This window comes from Taudactylus pleione, unplaced genomic scaffold (assembly GCF_031769625.1).
Source record: "Taudactylus pleione unplaced genomic scaffold, aTauple2 ptg000087l, whole genome shotgun sequence".
NCBI classification, from domain to species: domain Eukaryota; kingdom Metazoa; phylum Chordata; class Amphibia; order Anura; family Myobatrachidae; genus Taudactylus; species Taudactylus pleione.
The window spans coordinates 8027501-8044976 of record NW_028284489.1 but is presented as its reverse complement, the minus strand read 5'-3'; the positions used below and the strand labels follow the sequence as shown (position 1 = coordinate 8044976).

The 17476-nt window shown below is 47.3% G+C and overlaps 1 protein-coding gene across 5 annotated transcripts in view; it reads right to left on the bottom strand.

The window, feature by feature from the left end:
- The window catches only part of LOC148529067 (protein mono-ADP-ribosyltransferase PARP14-like), a 237958-nt gene that overhangs the window by 34390 nt on the left and 186092 nt on the right, over nucleotides 1-17476 (bottom strand). For 4 of the 5 annotated variants that reach the window (XM_088468962.1, XM_088468963.1, XM_088468966.1 and 1 more), the window contains one exon: nucleotides 5787-5963. The exons of the other annotated variant lie outside the window; for it this stretch is intronic. In XM_088468962.1, coding sequence (XP_088325088.1) covers nucleotides 5787-5963 — 177 coding nt within the window. The remainder of the gene's footprint in view (nucleotides 1-5786; nucleotides 5964-17476) is intronic. 5 annotated transcript variants of the gene reach the window in all.

The window sequence follows — 17476 nt, the reverse complement described above, 5'->3', positions numbered from 1 at the left end:
AGTACATCCCATGTTTTTACAATAAATTTGGTGGTGGAGAATTTTCTGAAAAATTACAGGGGCATGCAAGAGACGCTTTGGGTGGCCCGAAAAATTTTGGGCCACTTTTGCCATTCAGTGACTGTGTGCTGAAGACTGGAGCACCAGCAAACACTCTTAAACCTGCCCTGCCATCACCTGAAGTAAGAGGGTGTGACATGGTGGAACTCAACCCTCTATATGCTTCAGAGGATGGAGGAGCAGCAAAAGGCCATTCAAGCCTATACATCCACCTATGACATAGGCAAAGGAGGGGGTATGCACCTGACTCAAGCGCAGTGGAGAATGATTTCCGTGTTGTGCAAGGTTCTCCAGCCCTTCGAACTTGCCACACGTGAAGTCAGTTCAGACACTGCCAGCTTGTGTCAGGTCATTCCCCTCATCAGGCTTTTGCAGAAGCAGCTGGAGAAAGTGAAGGAGGAGCTAAGACGGAGCGATTCCACTCGGTATGTGGGACTCGTGGATGAAGCTCTTCATTCGCTTTGCCAGGATTCGAGGGTGGTCAATCTGCTGAAATCAGACCACTACATTTTGGCCACCGTGCTCGATCCTAGGTTTAAAGCCTACGTGGTGTCTCTATTTCCAGTGGACACAAGCCTGCAGAGGTTCAAAGACCTGCTGGTGACAACACTGTTAGCTGAAGCGGAACGTGACACGTCAACAGCTCTTTCTTCACTTTCTCCGGGACTGCCAGGAAACAACTTAGGTATCCTAAGCAACCCGCTGGCAGTGAGGCAGGGCAGACAGGACCAAGTTTGGACATCTGGTCTGGACTGAAGGACCTGCCAACAATTTCTGACATGTCTACTGTCACTGCATATGATACTGTCACCATTTACAGAATGGTGGAGGATTACATCGGTGACAGCATCCAAGTAGGCATGTCAGACAGTCCGTACCTGTACTGGCAGGAAAAAGAGGTTTAGTGCAGCCGGAAACCTTGTCAGTGAAAGGCGTTGGAGGTTGCTTCCACAAAATGTGGAGTAGATGATGTTCATCAAAATGAATTATCAATTTTTCCAGGGAGATCAGCCTCCAGAAAGTACAGAGGCACCTGTGGTGGTGGATTCCAGTGGGAACAAATTAATACTCTGAGGATGAGGTTGTACACAACACTGAGGAGGGTGAGGAATCAGTGGATGAGGAGGATGAGGACGACATCTTGCCTCCGTAGAGCCAGTTTGTGCATGGACAGATTAATTGCCAGCTTGTTTTGTGGGGGCCCAAACGAACCAATCATTTTAGCCACAGTCATGTGGCAGACCCTGGCACTGAAATGATTGGTTTGTCAAAGTGTGCATGTCCAGTTTATGCAACATAAGGGTGGGAGGACCCAAGGACAATTCCATCTTGCACCTCTTTTTTTTCTTTGCATTATGTAATGTTTGGGGCCTAGTTTTTCAAACTGCCATCCTGTCTGCCACTGCAGTGTCACTCCTAGATGGGCCACGTGTTTGTGCCGCCCACTTGAGTAGCTTAGCATAGTCATCCAGCTACCTCGGTGCAACCTTTTGGCCTAAAAACAATATTGTGAGGTGTGAGGTGTTCAGAATAGACTGTAAATGAGTGGAAATTAATGTTATTGAGGTTAATAATAGCATAGGAATAGAAAAACCCGCAAATTCAGTGATTTTAGCTGTTTTTATGCTTTTTTCCACAAAAAAAAAAACACAGATTCGAAACACAAAACCCAGAACCCAAAACACGGAAGGGTGGTTTTGGCAAAACCAATCCAGATTCAAGACAAGAAGAAAGATCCAGATCCAAAACCAAAAACCCAAAACACGAAAAGTGGCCAGTGCACACCTCCACTAGAAACTCAACTCCACGTATAGATATTGGACCTCATTCAGACCCAGTCTCAAGCGCTGAGCGCTTGCAACCGGGTCGATGTTTAGGCCCTGCGCACGTGCAGTGGCCGCGCTGCGTGTGCGCAAGCCCCAGAGCAAGAAACTCTGTCAATGTTGATCGACAGCTCGGCCCATTTTGTAGGCGTGGCGAGGGGGGTGGTTTCACTTAAGGAACGCCTACAGTTTTGTGGGCGGCCACACTGACATCAGCAGTGATGTCAGTGGGGAGCTTCCTGCTCAATCAGAGCAGGAAGCTCCCTGGGGCTTGCGGTTGCTGAGACCCAACCTTAGTGTCTCGTCGCAAGCCCTGACCATCGCGACCATTACCCTGGTCGGTCGCTAAGCTGTGGGTGGTAACCCACAGCTTAGCTAGCGACCAGGAGGCCGCACTACAAAATAGAAGTGGCCGCCCTCATTCAGAACGAGCGCTTGCTTCTTGCGAGTGCCTCTGAATGAGGGCCATTGTTTTAAAGCAATTACATCACTGAAGTTATATGTTAAGGAAGGGGAGGGGAAGGAAAAGGGGAGACACAGAATGGGGGAGAGCTAGGAAAGGGTTAAAACTAATATCAGTTATGAGTGGAAGAGCAAATAAGACACGTCCACGTTAGTAATAGGACCAGATAACAGCACTGTTCATTGGAGTAGTCCCAGCAACACCAAGCAAAGGCTACATTGGCCGCAAGCTGGAAGGGAGGGGAAAGGGAAGAAACCACCATTCAGGGAAGTGGTAAAACTCAGAAGGCAGCAGGGATCACTGGATGGGTCACAGTGTGGTATCATCTGTCATCACACCAGGATAGTAGGGGCTCTGCAGAAGGTGCAGTGAGAGTTGGTGGCTGGCAGCACAGTCAGATCGACAGAACATTGCAGACAGGTAAGTCACAGGCACCGGAGGGATGTAGCAGGGAACCAGCGTCACGGGGATGGAGCAATGTGCAGGCTTCGGGAAGACAGGTCCAGCCGCAGGAACTGGAAATAGAAGGGCAAGGAACTAGCAGTGCAGGGACACAGCAGGAACCTGAATGGAGCGCCGGATCCAGAGATGTAGGATCAGTTCATACTTTGATGAGCCTAACCAGGCAGCAGCGGGATGGAGCTGACCACAGTTAGCACCACAAAGGGGCAATTGGCTACAGCAGGGTACTAGGTAGGAACCAGAGCTATGGCGCCCCAGGGCTACAGTAAGGCCTACTTCACACCTGCTGGTTTTGCCCGGCCAGCAAAAAAAAAAAAACAGACAGAAGCTGGCCATTTTTTTCAGGCACTCAGGGGGTCATTCAGACCCACTCGCGAGCGGCAGTACGCTCGCAAGTGGGTCAATGTTCCCCACTGTGCATGCGCACGACGGAGGGAGCTCTGTCGTGCGCATACGCGAGACCCCGCCTGCGACAGCCAAGCTGTCGCTCCGGGTCTCGCACCAAAGGGGGCGTGCTGTCGATGTTGATTGACAGCACGCCTCCTTTGGTGGGCGTGCCGGGGGCATGCCTGCCAGATGGAGGCGTTCCCATGGGAACGCCTACCGTCTTAAGCCGGCCCCACTGACATCACTAGTGATGTCAGTGGGAGTGATTTTGGCTCTGATAGAGCCAAAATCACTCCAGGGCTTGTGGCAGGGAGACCCTACCGCAGGGTCTCCATCGCAAGTCCGATGGTCGCAATTGGCAAGACCATCGTGACCATCTTTTTGGTCGCTCGCATATGCTGTGGGTGGTCACCCACAGCTATGCGAGCGGCCAGGAGGCCGCTCCATTTTCATGGAGGAGGGCCCTGATTCAGAGTGAGCGCTCTGGTCAGAGCGTCCGGCTCTGAATCAGGCCCTCAGTGCCTTTCACATTCTGCAACTTTTTTACTGGGTTTTTTTTAACTACTTATTCTGGGCATGCGCAGCAGCTGCTGTACAAGCTGGCCAGTGTGTGTGAAAGGAAACATTGTTTCCTATACACCACAAGCCTGCAGGGACGGCACGGGCATGGCACAGCGCAGCCATCCTTCTCAGTGGATATTCCAGTCTGTAACACGGCGACTGTGCCCGTTCCGTGTGAAAAGACCCACCCGCTTCCATCCACCGCTAAATTTCACACCCAGCAAAAAAACGGCCGGATTTTTGCTGGCCGTTGAAAACCGGCAGGTGTGAAATAGCCTTAAGTAGGCGCAGCACCGCCAGAACAGCAGTGGGAGCGTGGTCAGCAGCAAGAAGACAGCAGCCCCCACCAGTTGCAAACCACTGCACTGGTCGGCCGTCCAAAGGTAGGGTACAGGTCCAGTCTGGAAAGGCACCACAGGCGGGGGAGACGAGGAGAGTGGGTGCTCCAGGCACAAGGTACACCGGCCTGCGCACCCCTGAGCCTTCACCGCAGATACAGCACTTCGTGCAGCGGGATCAGAGTGGGCAGGGAGGGACAGTAATGAGCAGGAAAGCTCAGTCTTTGGGGACAGCAGGCTGTAAGGATATCAACGGTGGGTGAGGTAAGGCAGGGAGGGGAAAGGAGACTTTGGCTCAGGCTCTGTGGGATATAGGGAGGGAGCCTGGAATGCATGCCGAAACTCAGGAGGTCATGAGCACCACTCTTTAGAAGCTGAAATCCAGGAAATCAAAGGAGCTCCTGCCAAAATAGTCCCTCGTCAACTTAAATCTCTTCGGTAGTCAATTGTGCAAGAATAATCCAGGTTTTGAGGTTAGATTGCTCAGGACCCTAAGCTGGATGAGGGAGCTTGAGTAAAAAGCAGCCATGCACGATGCTCCGCCCAGCGGAAGACTACATTCATTTATTTAATGTAATGTTCTTCTAGCTCCTTTTACTGCATTATACCTATGCAATTCACATGGTAAACTGTTATGTTGCTCCATAGTTGTGTATGTACTACTTTCTTCTGTATGAGGAAAGACTCTTCATTACTTATCTAAGCTCTATAAAAATAATTCTCCAAAATAAATAAAGTAAATTCTTCAATTACTTCACAACATAGACACATTATTATATTTCTCAGCATAAGAAAAAAGCCGCTTGTATTAATTAACTTGCCCTTCCACATTCACTTCTGTATTTCTGGAGTCAAGATGCAACAAAACTTAATTAGAAATGCAAGGACCTTGTACACAATATATATAGTAAATAAAAGGTAAACCTTACTTTCCTATGTAACTTTGCAAAATTAATCAAATGTTCAATTAAAGGGTGGCCTAACAGGCTTGCATTTATCCAAGTCAACCGATAATTTCAAAGCTCTGTGCAGAATTTACTTCTTTTCTGCAAAAACCTAAGCTACACATGGAGGGTTACTTCTGCCATGCAGTGAGGGGAGAACTTCATCTCAAGTGACACCAACCTAGAGGTACAGTAAAAAGGTTCTCATTATATTTCCCAGAACTATACTTGGCTTTTCCCAGGTCCTCCAGTTCTGTTAAAAAGCAGTGCACTCCTGCATTGTCTCTTCACTGTACATACATACTGGACACTAGGACCCATAGGCTTCTCCTAAAGAGAACCTGGATAATATCTGCTATAACACTGTTCCAGAATCCTGCAGCACCACCTGCAAATAGCACACACTCACCAGTTGATGAGCTGTATGGCACCTCGCTTCGTTCAAGCTCCGATCCGTTACCAGTGTACATGTAACAGTGAGCACAGCTGTACCTGCTATCATTCAATAAACCAACACCACTGGTTAAGTAACTGGGCTGTTCATAGTTTGAGTCATCCACTGGTGTGTGCCTACATAACTCTGCAGTATTAACACCTGCACATACATAATTTCCAACAGCGATGGAAATGATGGAGCTGCACCTTGCTGTCACTGCAGTGCAGTGAATGAATGGAATGTAATTGGAATATAATTTTCTAATTTTATTGTTAAAAGGTATTCAAATCCACAATTCAGAGCTATTCATACCTGTACCAATAGCTGGAATAGCCACAGACTTTACTCCCACTTCATCACATCTTTCTAATATGCTCTTGACAAGATCTTCGATCTTGTTTAAATCCCCCTCACAGTTGCAATGGAAAATCCAAGTACACTTCAAAGCACCAGCTTTGGTCATTAAGACTCCATTTTTATAATTATTACCTGAAATGAGAAGAGAAATCATATAAACATCTTAGAAGGATGTCATCAACTCGATATATCATTAACAAAGAACCACAGAATTTAACTGCAGATAAAACCACTAAAGCGCTAAATGAGAGGAGGTCTCTGTATCATGAACTTGGGACCACCTTCGGGGCTGCCCCTTTTGCTGAATAAGGATAGCCAGACCAGCCCCCTGCAATTATGCTGCTCCCATGGCCCTCCCAAAGGTTATCCCTTGGTTGAGGCAATATTAGCTGGGTTGGCTCTTACTGGAATGCCACTCTCAAACCCGCCTTAGATGGAACAGTGGCACTTTCCCTGCTCTAGCGGAGGCAATGTGCCAGCTTGTTACACTTTTAGTGGTTCTCCTCTCTCTCCCTCAAACAAATAGTTGCTTCAGGTAAGGTTCGTCTTTTTTTTTTTAACTGTCAGCACAACTTCCCACTCAGCAGGATGTACTACGCATATCATTTTGGATGCAGTACATTCTGCCGCTTATCGGGTACATACCATCATTAATGTTGGATCTGTACCTAGAATTGCGATTGAAATCACAAAGGACAGCTCTGCCGAATAGAAATGTTCTTTGCTATAATTGGACTTCCAGGTTTAGGACTCGGGAGTCCTTCTGCACATGCATCATATGACGAGTGTTGTGCTGCGGGGATGCTGGGAGAAATCCTCTTGGCTCCGTCTCTGTGCACAAAGCGAAAAGAAGCCCATAGATGGCATTGTCCTTCGGGTCCAAGCTCTGGAAAGTAATGCATTCGGAAGCTTGGTATAAATGGGAAATGTGGCCAAAACATGTTCTCTTTAGTGCATCCTGTATTCAGTCTTTATAGTCCTATAGCCGCTTCTGACTCACACTACCCCAGCTGGGTCCACTACTCAAACCTTCCGTATCCTTCTCTGTCTTGAGTCACTCTCAGCCTAGAGACTGTTGTCAATACAGATGCCAAAACTCCACAGTAAGGTACCTCATACTTACCAAAGCCACAAAAGTAAACAAAGGAAGTCTTAATAAATATTTATATACAGTAAACTTTAATTTCTTTAGGTAGAACTCCCCACCTACACACTAACCCCTCTAAGGGGCCTATTCATCAACACTAAAATAACGTGTTTAAGGACATTTTCCTTAAATAACATTATTTTAGTATTCATGATGACACTTAGCACAGGAGATATCACTGATATCTCCTTGCCAAGTCCCCCTGCGTTAATTTCCACACTCTCCATACATTAATACCATAATTTCAATATCCCCATACTAATCGAAATCCGAAAATTATGTATTTTCAGAATTTGACGGAGGTACTATCCGCCATTGTGAGGTGGCGAATAGCAGGTGAGACTTACCTGCGGTCAGCTGGACAGGTCCCCCGCAGCTCCCTCCGGCACTCTGGTCCCTCCTCTGGCTCTGGTGGTTGCTCGAACACTGTGTTCTCCCAGCAGAACACAATAAAGTTAGAAAAAAAAAAAAAACACGTTTTTTTTTTTCTAAACTGTACTGTGGTATGCTGGGAGACCATGTGTCAGACCAGCAGGACGGAGCCGGAGGCTGCTGCGCGGGCAGGTAAGTGCGGGACGGGGGGGAAGTGAGCGGAGGGGGGGGGCACACAAATTTACCGCCGCTGTAGGTAGTGCTGCGCATGCGCTGGGTCTACAAATGTAACACCGCATGCGCAGCACTGATTACAGCTGCAGTAAGTTAGTGTAGAAAGGGAAAAGTATCTATTTCCCAAAAAAATGTCATCGCAAAAATGACAGCTTTCCGGGATAGATACTGATGGAGAGGAGGAATGATGAATTCCTCCGGTAATTAGTTAGGACTCCATGCGAGATCTAAACCTAAATTACCTCCATCGATTTTTAAGGTATGATGAATAGGCCCCTAAGTCACTGTGTGATACCCTGTAAAGACCCCCATATATGTGGACATTTGTATGTTGCCCTGAGCTGGAGAATGTTCTGGAACTGAAGTGAGGAGGTGCACTAGGACCCAGGAAATCTGGCAGAGTGTGCTTCACTAGTGAGCTCAGACTAAAAACTGTAACAAAAAGGGGAGGAGAGAGAAGGACCCTGAAACTGGCTGAGAAAGCACATGTCTGGTGTGTGAGGGAACTGGAACTGGCTGAGAAAGCACATGTCTGGTGTGTGAGGGGACTGAGAAGTAGGCTGTGAGGAGTGCAGCACCTGGGATTGTTTGCAGGGCTGTGACCAGAAGCCAAGCCAGGAAAGTGAAGAAGCTGCACTGCCAGGTCAGAGGACGCAGTGGGCAGCAAGTAGCCGGCAATAGGAAGTAAGAGACTCCCAGTGAGACAGACAAAGAAGGAGCAGGTGCAGTGATCGCAGGCACAGTGATATCCTAAAGTGTACTGTGGCTCCCATTATCTATTATGAAAGACTCAGTAAGGCACAGTGAGTAACAACCCTTACAGCACTATAAACTGAACTTTATCCAAGATTTATTTTCCCTCCCTTTGCTACCAAGGGATATTTACCTTAAGAAGGCAAAGCAACCAGCTACCAGTCTATAGTAACCAGTGGTGTGCATTGTATGTGACTTGGGATTCATGCTGTTTAATGAACTGGTCACAATAACAGCCTGCATAGTACACAGTTAACCTAATTGAAATACTTTACCTCTGTTAACTCAATCCAAGAACAGAACTGTGATATATACATTCTGTTAGCAGACAATCAAGAGAACAGGGTGTTACTCCCTTTGCATACAGTTATGAAGGACAGAACAGTTATACATATATATATTCTACCATCCGGAAGTCATTGAAAGCAACGTGACCATTAGTCTGGATACATTTAAGATATTATCCCAGTGCCACCACCTTGTGGATAATAGTAATACATTGACTTTCCCAGTAAAAAGTGTGGAGAGAACTCTTTTGCTTTCTGCCTGTAGCCATTAAGACTTTGGTGCAATAGGTGTTATTTGATCGAGACTACATTAAGGGAAAACTATCTGTTGCAGAACTTCCTGTTATTTCCTAATGGTAATGCCAGATTGTTAGATTATTTGTGAGATATTAGAGCGTTTATCGTCATTGTATTGTTCTTTGTAATATTGCTATAACTTATTATGAAAGGTTAAACTATACTGTGCGTGAAACTGAGTTTACTGTTAACAAAGTCATATTGCTAAACTGTGTATATTGAATTAACATTACAGTGATCTACCATTCAGGCAAAATAAAACATTTTGTCACTGTCCACACGTGTAGTAACTTGTCAGGGGTTTTTGGGGGGTTCCCATCTCTCTGCCTAACCACTACAGAATCCAAGAGCAGCAGCAGGTCAAAGACTATTTGAAAGGCCGGGATTGACGACTTCTGCAGGGAAACAGGTACGACTCACCTACCAACACCCCACCACTAGTGACTTATTACAACTTGGCGTCTACGAACAGGATCGAAGCAGATTTTGCAGGATGTCAGAACCCCAGCCTTCTGTAGCAGCTCCAAATGAAGGAGGAGATCCCAACCAAGGAATTTCGCCCATAGCGAACGCTTCCCCAATCACGATGCCATACTATTTCGGGGCCCCATGGCTACCAACAGATTCTGGAGATACACACACACACCGGGCACGAGTACCTTTAGAGAATTCAAAGACCAGCTGCAGTCGATGTTTCGACTATACCCACTTAATGACGCGCAGAAGGTAGAAATTCTGATTGGACAGCTAAAAGGTCCGGCATTACGAGAAGTTAAGGCGTGGAAGGATGACCAGCGGAAGACGGTCGAAAACATTTTCAAGAGATTAGTAGACATCTTTGATTCGCGGACTATTTCAGAACTGAAAGGCCGTCTTTATGCCAGGAAACAGCAACCCCATGAGTCACTGAGGGAGTTTGCTCTAGGTTTGCAAGAGGCGCTGCAGGCAATCCAAACCCTAGATCCGCAAGAAGTACAACAAGAAGACGAAACCCTTATTAACTTGTTTATCGAGGGGGCACGAGGAGAGGCAATACGCACGCAACTAAGGATGTGGAAATATGATCACCCAAGGTGTTCATTCTCTGAGTTCAAAGAAACAATGCTAAAGATTCTTGGACTTAATCAAATCATTGACACAGAGTACAGTACATCTGCGGAGCAGTTAGAAAATAGAAACTTTGAAGGTGTCAATCAGCACATGAGCCTGGAACCTCTGGTACCTAAGGGAACAGTCACACAGCAGACACAGGGACAGTCTGCTCATGATCCAATCGGGGCCATTAATAACAAAATAACAGAATTGGCACAGAACCTATCCGAGATGGGACGGGAGTTAAGGGAATTTCGACAGGAACAGACGGAGACCAAATGCAAGGAATGGCGTCAGGATCATAGTAGGAGGAACCGGCCACGCTGGGACATCCCACGGGAGTCAGGTCGACGTCCGACAGACCAGTTCGACTCTCAAGGAAGGCCTATATGTCGGCGCTGCAAACAAGGTGGGCATGTGGAACGAAATTGTTCAAATGGAGGTTTAAACGATGAAATCCCAAGGCGAGGGACCGACCCTCGGGAAGAGCTACGTCAATAGGTCCATTGTCGCAGGAGTGGTGGCCTCGATATGTTGGCGAGTGCCCCATCTGAGGATCCGGGTCAACGGTGTTGAGTTGTCGGCTCTCTTGGATACCGGCTCACAGGTGACCACAATACAGCTGACCGAGTTTTTAAAACACTGGGATAAACAAGAGATCATGACCCCACCAACAACCTGGTTACAACTATTGGCCAGTAATGGGCAGCAGATTACGTATAGCGGCTATTGGGAGGCTGATTTGAAGATTGGCAAAGCAGATCTCACAAGACAAGGGTGCCTGGTTACCACAGTGCAGAATGATCATCTACCTCCGGTGATCCTCAGCATGAATGTCTTAAAGAATTGTCCTGATGAATTGGTAGAGGCTCTTAGGATGGAAATGCGGATAGCAGCCCCTAAGGAACGAAGAACTCTACAGCAAACGGTGCGGCTGCTTGAGGGGCAAAAGAAATTTACAAATGCAAGGGGAGAAGTGGGTAAAGCCAGGATTGCTGATCGCCAGCCTATACTCTTGCAACCCAATTCGGAACACGTAGTTTGGTGCAAAGCCAGAATTGGACCCGGTGGGCAGGACTACGAGGCTATAATTGAATCTTGTGACTCTGATGGACGACATCCATTCGCGGTGGCTAGAACCCTGGCGAGAGTGGAGCAGGGGAAGGTACCAGTCCGCGTATTGAATCCACTTAACTACCCAATCAGACTTTTCAGACATTGCCCGGTGGCGAAGATTATTCAAATTGACTTCCAAGATGTGTTCGGAGAAAGTGTGCCGGCAGCTCAACAAAGAACAGTAACTGGACAGCTGACGGTTACGAACGGCGAGGCTCTGTGGTGGAATGAGATAGAGATTGGAGACTCAGACACCCCTGAGGAGAAACGCCAAGGAGCGCTCCAGGTAGTGTGGAAGAATGCTGAGGCATTCAGTCAACATCCATCCGACTTCGGGAAAGCTGAAGGTGTCCATCACCACATCCCCACTGGGAGTAACCCCCCAATTAAGGAAAGACACAGACCTCTACCACCGGCCATGTACCAACCTGTGAGGAATATGATCAATGAGATGAAGGAAGCTGGTGTAATTCGTGAGAGCCACAGCCCATGGGCGGCACCGCTGGTGATTGTCAGGAAAAAGGACGGCAGCCTCCGGTTTTGCGTTGATTACAGGAAGCTGAATGCAGTGACACATAAAGATGCCTACCCGCTACCTAGGATTGAGGAGTCGTTAACGGCACTGAAGACAGCTACCTACTTTTCCACTCTGGATCTAACAAGCGGGTACTGGCAAATCCCGATGGCCCTGGAGGATCGGGAGAAGACGGCCTTCACTACCCCGATGGGACTATTTGAATTTGACCGGATGCCATTTGGACTCTGCAATGCACCAGCCACCTTCCAAAGGGTCATGGAGCACTGCCTTGGCCAACACAACTTTGAAATGGTTCTCCTGTACTTGGACGATGTCATCATTTATTCCAGAAGCTATGAAGAGCACTTGAAACACCTAGATGAGGTATATGTACAACTGACCAAGTGCGGCTTGAAGTTAAAACCATCAAAATGTCATCTGTTAAAGCCCAGGGTACAGTACCTAGGACACATAGTCAGTGCTGAAGGGGTAAAGCCGGATCCAGAAAAAATTCAGGTAGTGCGAGACTGGCCCGTACCTAGAACAGTAAAAGAGGTCCGAAGCTTCCTAGGTTTCGTTGGCTACTACAGACGATTCATTGAGAACTTTGCAAGAGTGGCTGCACCACTGCATGAGCTCCTGCGAGGCAAGTCAGGTCAAGAGAGACTGAGCACTTCCTTGGTTGCATGGGCTGAGGAACAACAAATCTCCTTCAAGCAACTGAAGTCATCGCTGATAGAGGCTCCCCTTCTGGCTTACCCAGATTATGAGAAGCCTTTCCAAGTCTACACAGATGCCAGTCACCATGGTCTGGGAGCTGTATTGTCACAAGTACAAGATGGACACGAGAGAGTGATAGCTTATGCCAGCCGGGGCCTGCGAAAGACCGAGAGAAATAATGAGAATTACAGCACCTTTAAACTTGAACTCCTTGCTCTCGTCTGGGCCATCACAGAGAAATTTAAGAATTATCTGGCTGTCACACCATTTGTAATTGTCACTGACAACAATCCCCTGGCACATCTCTCTACCGCTCGCCTGGGAGCACTTGAACAGAGGTGGATGTCTCGCCTGGCCAATTTCAATTATACTGTTACCTACAGAAGTGGGAAGTTGAATGGAAATGCCGATGCCTTATCCCGCCTACCCACTGTGGATGTCTCGGAAGAAGATAGAGATTGGGCCAAAGATATTGAGACTCCCTTATTCAAGACGCCGAGGAGCAAACAAAGTGTCGTCACCTCTGACCCTGTGTCTGCCACTGCCAACCCAAAATCTAATAGTCCTCAGCCTGACACATCTGAATCTGATTGGGAACAAGTGCAGAGGGAGAGCCCGGTGCTGCAGGAGTTGATGGATTTCATCCAACATGAACGCCGGCTGACTAAGCTGCAGAGGGTGGATGCCAATCCAGAGTTTGTCAAACTGTTAAGACACAGAGACCGTATTAAACTCAAACAGGGACTCATGGTCCGAATAAGCCTTGATCCAGCAACTCACCAAAATGTAACCCAAATAGTTGTACCGAGACAACAGGCCAGCTTCCTTCTTACTGCTTATCACAACAAATCTGGACACTTCGGAACCCAAAAGACGGAAGCCGTATTACGGAAAAGATTCTTCTGGATAGGGATGAGGACTGACATTGAGGAATGGTGTCGAGACTGTATAGCCTGCAGCCTTAATAGGAATCCTGAAACCAGCCAAAGAGACCCACTACATCCAATAAAGAGTCATTGTCCATTGGAGATTGTTGCCTTGGATCATGTCAAACTTGAGCCCAGCCCAAGTGGATTCCAATACGCACTGACCATCACTGACCACTACAGTAAATTCCTAGTAGTTGTCCCAGTACATGATCTGACAGCCAGGACTACAGCGGAGGTCTTTCTAAGGAACTTTGTCCACCCCTATGGGTACCCTGATCAGATCTTGACAGATCAAGGACCCACATTCGAGTCACAGCTGTTTCATGAACTTTGCTCTTTGTATGGATGCAAGAAGATGAGGACGACCGCCTATCATCCTCAATGCAATGGCTTGTGTGAGAGAGCAAACCAGACTATGATTGGAATGCTAAGAAGTCTTTCAGCCGAGAAGCGCTCTCAGTGGCCTACCCTCCTGCCTGACCTTGTGTATCTGTATAATAACACAGAACACTGTTCCACAGGATTCACGCCCTTCTACCTCATGTTCGGATGGCATGGCAAGCTGCCCAAGGATCTGGAGTTGGCTCCCGAGCTAATGGATCCTGTTACCACACAGACTAATTGGGTTCGTGAACATCAGCACCGGATAGTGACTGCCCGAGAGATAGTTGAGAAGAGGATGGAGACTGTGCATCAACGTCAGGAGAGGAATTACAATTCAGATGCCAGAGCGCTGCCCTTACAAATGGGAGACAAAGTCTGGAAGAAGAAAAACCACAGATCAAGCAAGTTGGATGCCATGTGGGAGGATGTCCCTTATACCATTGTTGGTGTCCCCGTTGATGGCCGGTACGCCTACCTAATCCAGAGGAAGAAAGATGGCCAACTCAGCACAGTACCACGTGACCAGTTAAAGTTATGCACTGCTGAAGCTTCCTTGATACAGCAGGAGGACTCCCCTATGGCAGAGAGATGGGGATCTTCTGGGGACGTCCCTCTTAATGACCCCATAGAGTTGCTCACATTCATGTGCGGCCCGGTTCCATTGAATACAGTAGGGGGTACAGCCCCAGAACCTTTAACAGTAAGGTCTATGGAAGGCGAAGCTGACCCCCTTCCTGCCCTTGATCAGTTAGAGAGTCATGTACCTGACCTAGAAGTCAGAAGGTCAGAACGAAGCACCAAAGGTATAATGCCTGTAAGATACCGAATGTGAACTATTGTAACCTGTACGTATAATTGCCCTATGACAAAGTTAGATTGTTCAGGACTTTTGAGTAGATACAAAGTTGCGTGAGGACACGCATAGTTCTAGCGGGGGAGTGTGTGATACCCGGTAAAGACCCCCATATATGTGGACATTTGTATGTTGCCCTGAGCTGGAGAATGTTCTGGAACTGAAGTGAGGAGGTGCACTAGGACCCAGGAAATCTGGCAGAGTGTGCTTCACTAGTGAGCTCAGACTAAAAACTGTAACAAAAAGAGGAGGAGAGAGAAGGACCCTGAAACTGGCTGAGAAAGCACATGTCTGGTGTGTGAGGGAACTGGAACTGGCTGAGAAAGCACATGTCTGGTGTGTGAGGGGACTGAGAAGTAGGCTGTGAGGAGTGCAGCACCTGGGATTGTTTGCAGGGCTGTGACCAGAAGCCAAGCCAGGAAAGTGAAGAAGCTGCACTGCCAGGTCAGAGGATGCAGTGGGCAGCAAGTAGCCGGCAATAGGAAGTAAGAGACTCCCAGTGAGACAGACAAAGAAGGAGCAGGTGCAGTGATCGCAGGCACAGTGATATCCTAAAGTGTACTGTGGCTCCCATTATCTATTATGAAAGACTCAGTAAGGCACAGTGAGTAACAACCCTTACAGCACTATAAACTGAACTTTATCCAAGATTTATTTTCCCTCCCTTTGCTACCAAGGGATATTTGCCTTGAGAAGGCAAAGCAACCAGCTACCAGTCTATAGTAACCAGTGGTGTGCATTGTATGTGACTTGGGATTCATGCTGTTTAATGAACTGGTCACAATAACAGCCTGCATAGTACACAGTTAACCTAATTGAAATACTTTACCTCTGTTAACTCAATCCAAGAACAGAACTGTGATATATACATTCTGTTAGCAGACAATCAAGAGAACAGGGTGTTACTCCCTTTGCATACAGTTATGAAGGACAGAACAGTTATACATATATATATTCTACCATCCGGAAGTCATTGAAAGCAACGTGACCATTAGTCTGGATACATTTAAGATATTATGCCAGTGCCACCACCTTGTGGATAATAGTAATACATTGACATTCCCAGTAAAAAGTGTGGAGAGAACTCTTTTGCTTTCTGCCTGTAGCCATTAAGACTTTGGTGCAATAGGTGTTATTTGAGCGAGACTACATTAAGGGAAAACTATCTGTTGCAGAACTTCCTGTTATTTCCTAATGGTAATGCCAGATTGTTAGCTTATTTGTGAGATATTAGAGCGTTTATCGTCATTGTATTGTTCTTTGTAATATTGCTATAACTTATTATGAAAGGTTAAACTATACTGTGCGTGAAACTGAGTTTACTGTTAACAAAGTCATATTGCTAAACTGTGTATATTGAATTAACATTACAGTGATCTACCATTCAGGCAAAATAAAACATTTTGTCACTGTCCACACGTGTAGTGACTTGTCAGGGGTTTTTGGGGGGTTCCCATCTCTCTGCCTAACCACTACAGAATCCAAGAGCAGCAGCAGGTCAAAGACTATTTGAAAGGCCGGGATTGACGACTTCTGCAGGGAAACAGGTACGACTCACCTACCAACACCCCACCACTAGTGACTTATTACAACTGCATATTAAAACATTGAACATCAACCAGGGGTGAAATTATTTTTTCGTTTGTGGAAATTACACAGTGTGAAGTTTTCGTACATTGTTTATTGAAATACTGTTATTGTACAGACCAGTGGCTCCCAAACTCTTTAATTTTGGCACTATAGAGTTTCAGCATATTTTTCATGGCACCCCTAGGCCAAAAGTTTCTTATTGAGAAATTCAGAAAAAATATATTAAACTAAGTAAATTGTACTGACATATCATCCATTGGGTCAGTTATGTGGTGGTGGACAGGGTTGTGCTCTGTTTGTCCATATATTTTATGATTGGCAGCCACAAGCACTGGGCTTGCCTATCACCAGAGCTGACATCAGAAATTGTGGGGCCTGGGACTGACAAAACAGGGCAGGGGCTCCCCCTCTCACTGTTTCTGCAACTCCAATCCCACACTGTCTCCCCAGCCATGCTGTCGACAGCCCTTTTGTTGCTCTAGACAGCACCCCTTCTGTCTTTACAGCCAGCCCCTGCATCCAGCCCCTTACAGACCACATACACTTACCTTCTCCTGTGTCTTTTGGCTGCTCCTCTTCACACTGCGGCTGGTTCCTCTGTCGTTGGTGTGGCGCGTGTGATGTGATTACATCACGTGCGCCTTGCATCAATAAGGAAAAAAAATTACTTTATTGTACCAGGCAGCTGCAATCCCTCCTCCCAAATTTCTCTGTGATCCCCCTTACATTCCCCTCTCTTTAAGCTATCCACCCACATTCCCCTCCAGATTCTCTCCTCTCTCAGCGATCCCCCCCACATTCCTCTCTCTCAGCGAGTCCCTCCATATGCATCTTTCTGACAGCGATACCCCACACACACACATTCCCCTCTGCCTATCAGTGACCCTCCACACACACACATTCCCCTCTGCCTGCCAGTGACCACAACACACACTCTCCCCTCTGCCTGCCAGTGACATCCCCCATACACACAAACATTCCTTTCTTTCTTGTCAGTGCCCATTCACACACACCCTCTTCCTGCCAGTGACATCCCCATACAAACACATTCCTTTCTGTCTGTCAGTGCCCCCCACCCCTCTGCCTGCCAGTGACATCCCCCATACACACTCAATTTTGTCTGTCAATGCCCCCCCCACACACCCCTCTGCCTGCCAGTGACCCCCAACACACACACACTCCTCTGCCTGCCAGTGACATCCCCATACAGACATACACTCCCCTCTGCCTGCTAGTGACACCCCCCCCACACACACACACACCTACATCCCCTTTTGTTGTTCTGTGGCCAAATCCCCCATTTACCTCTATCTCAGTGGATGTGGATTCCTCACTGCAGCTGCTGCCTGTTGCA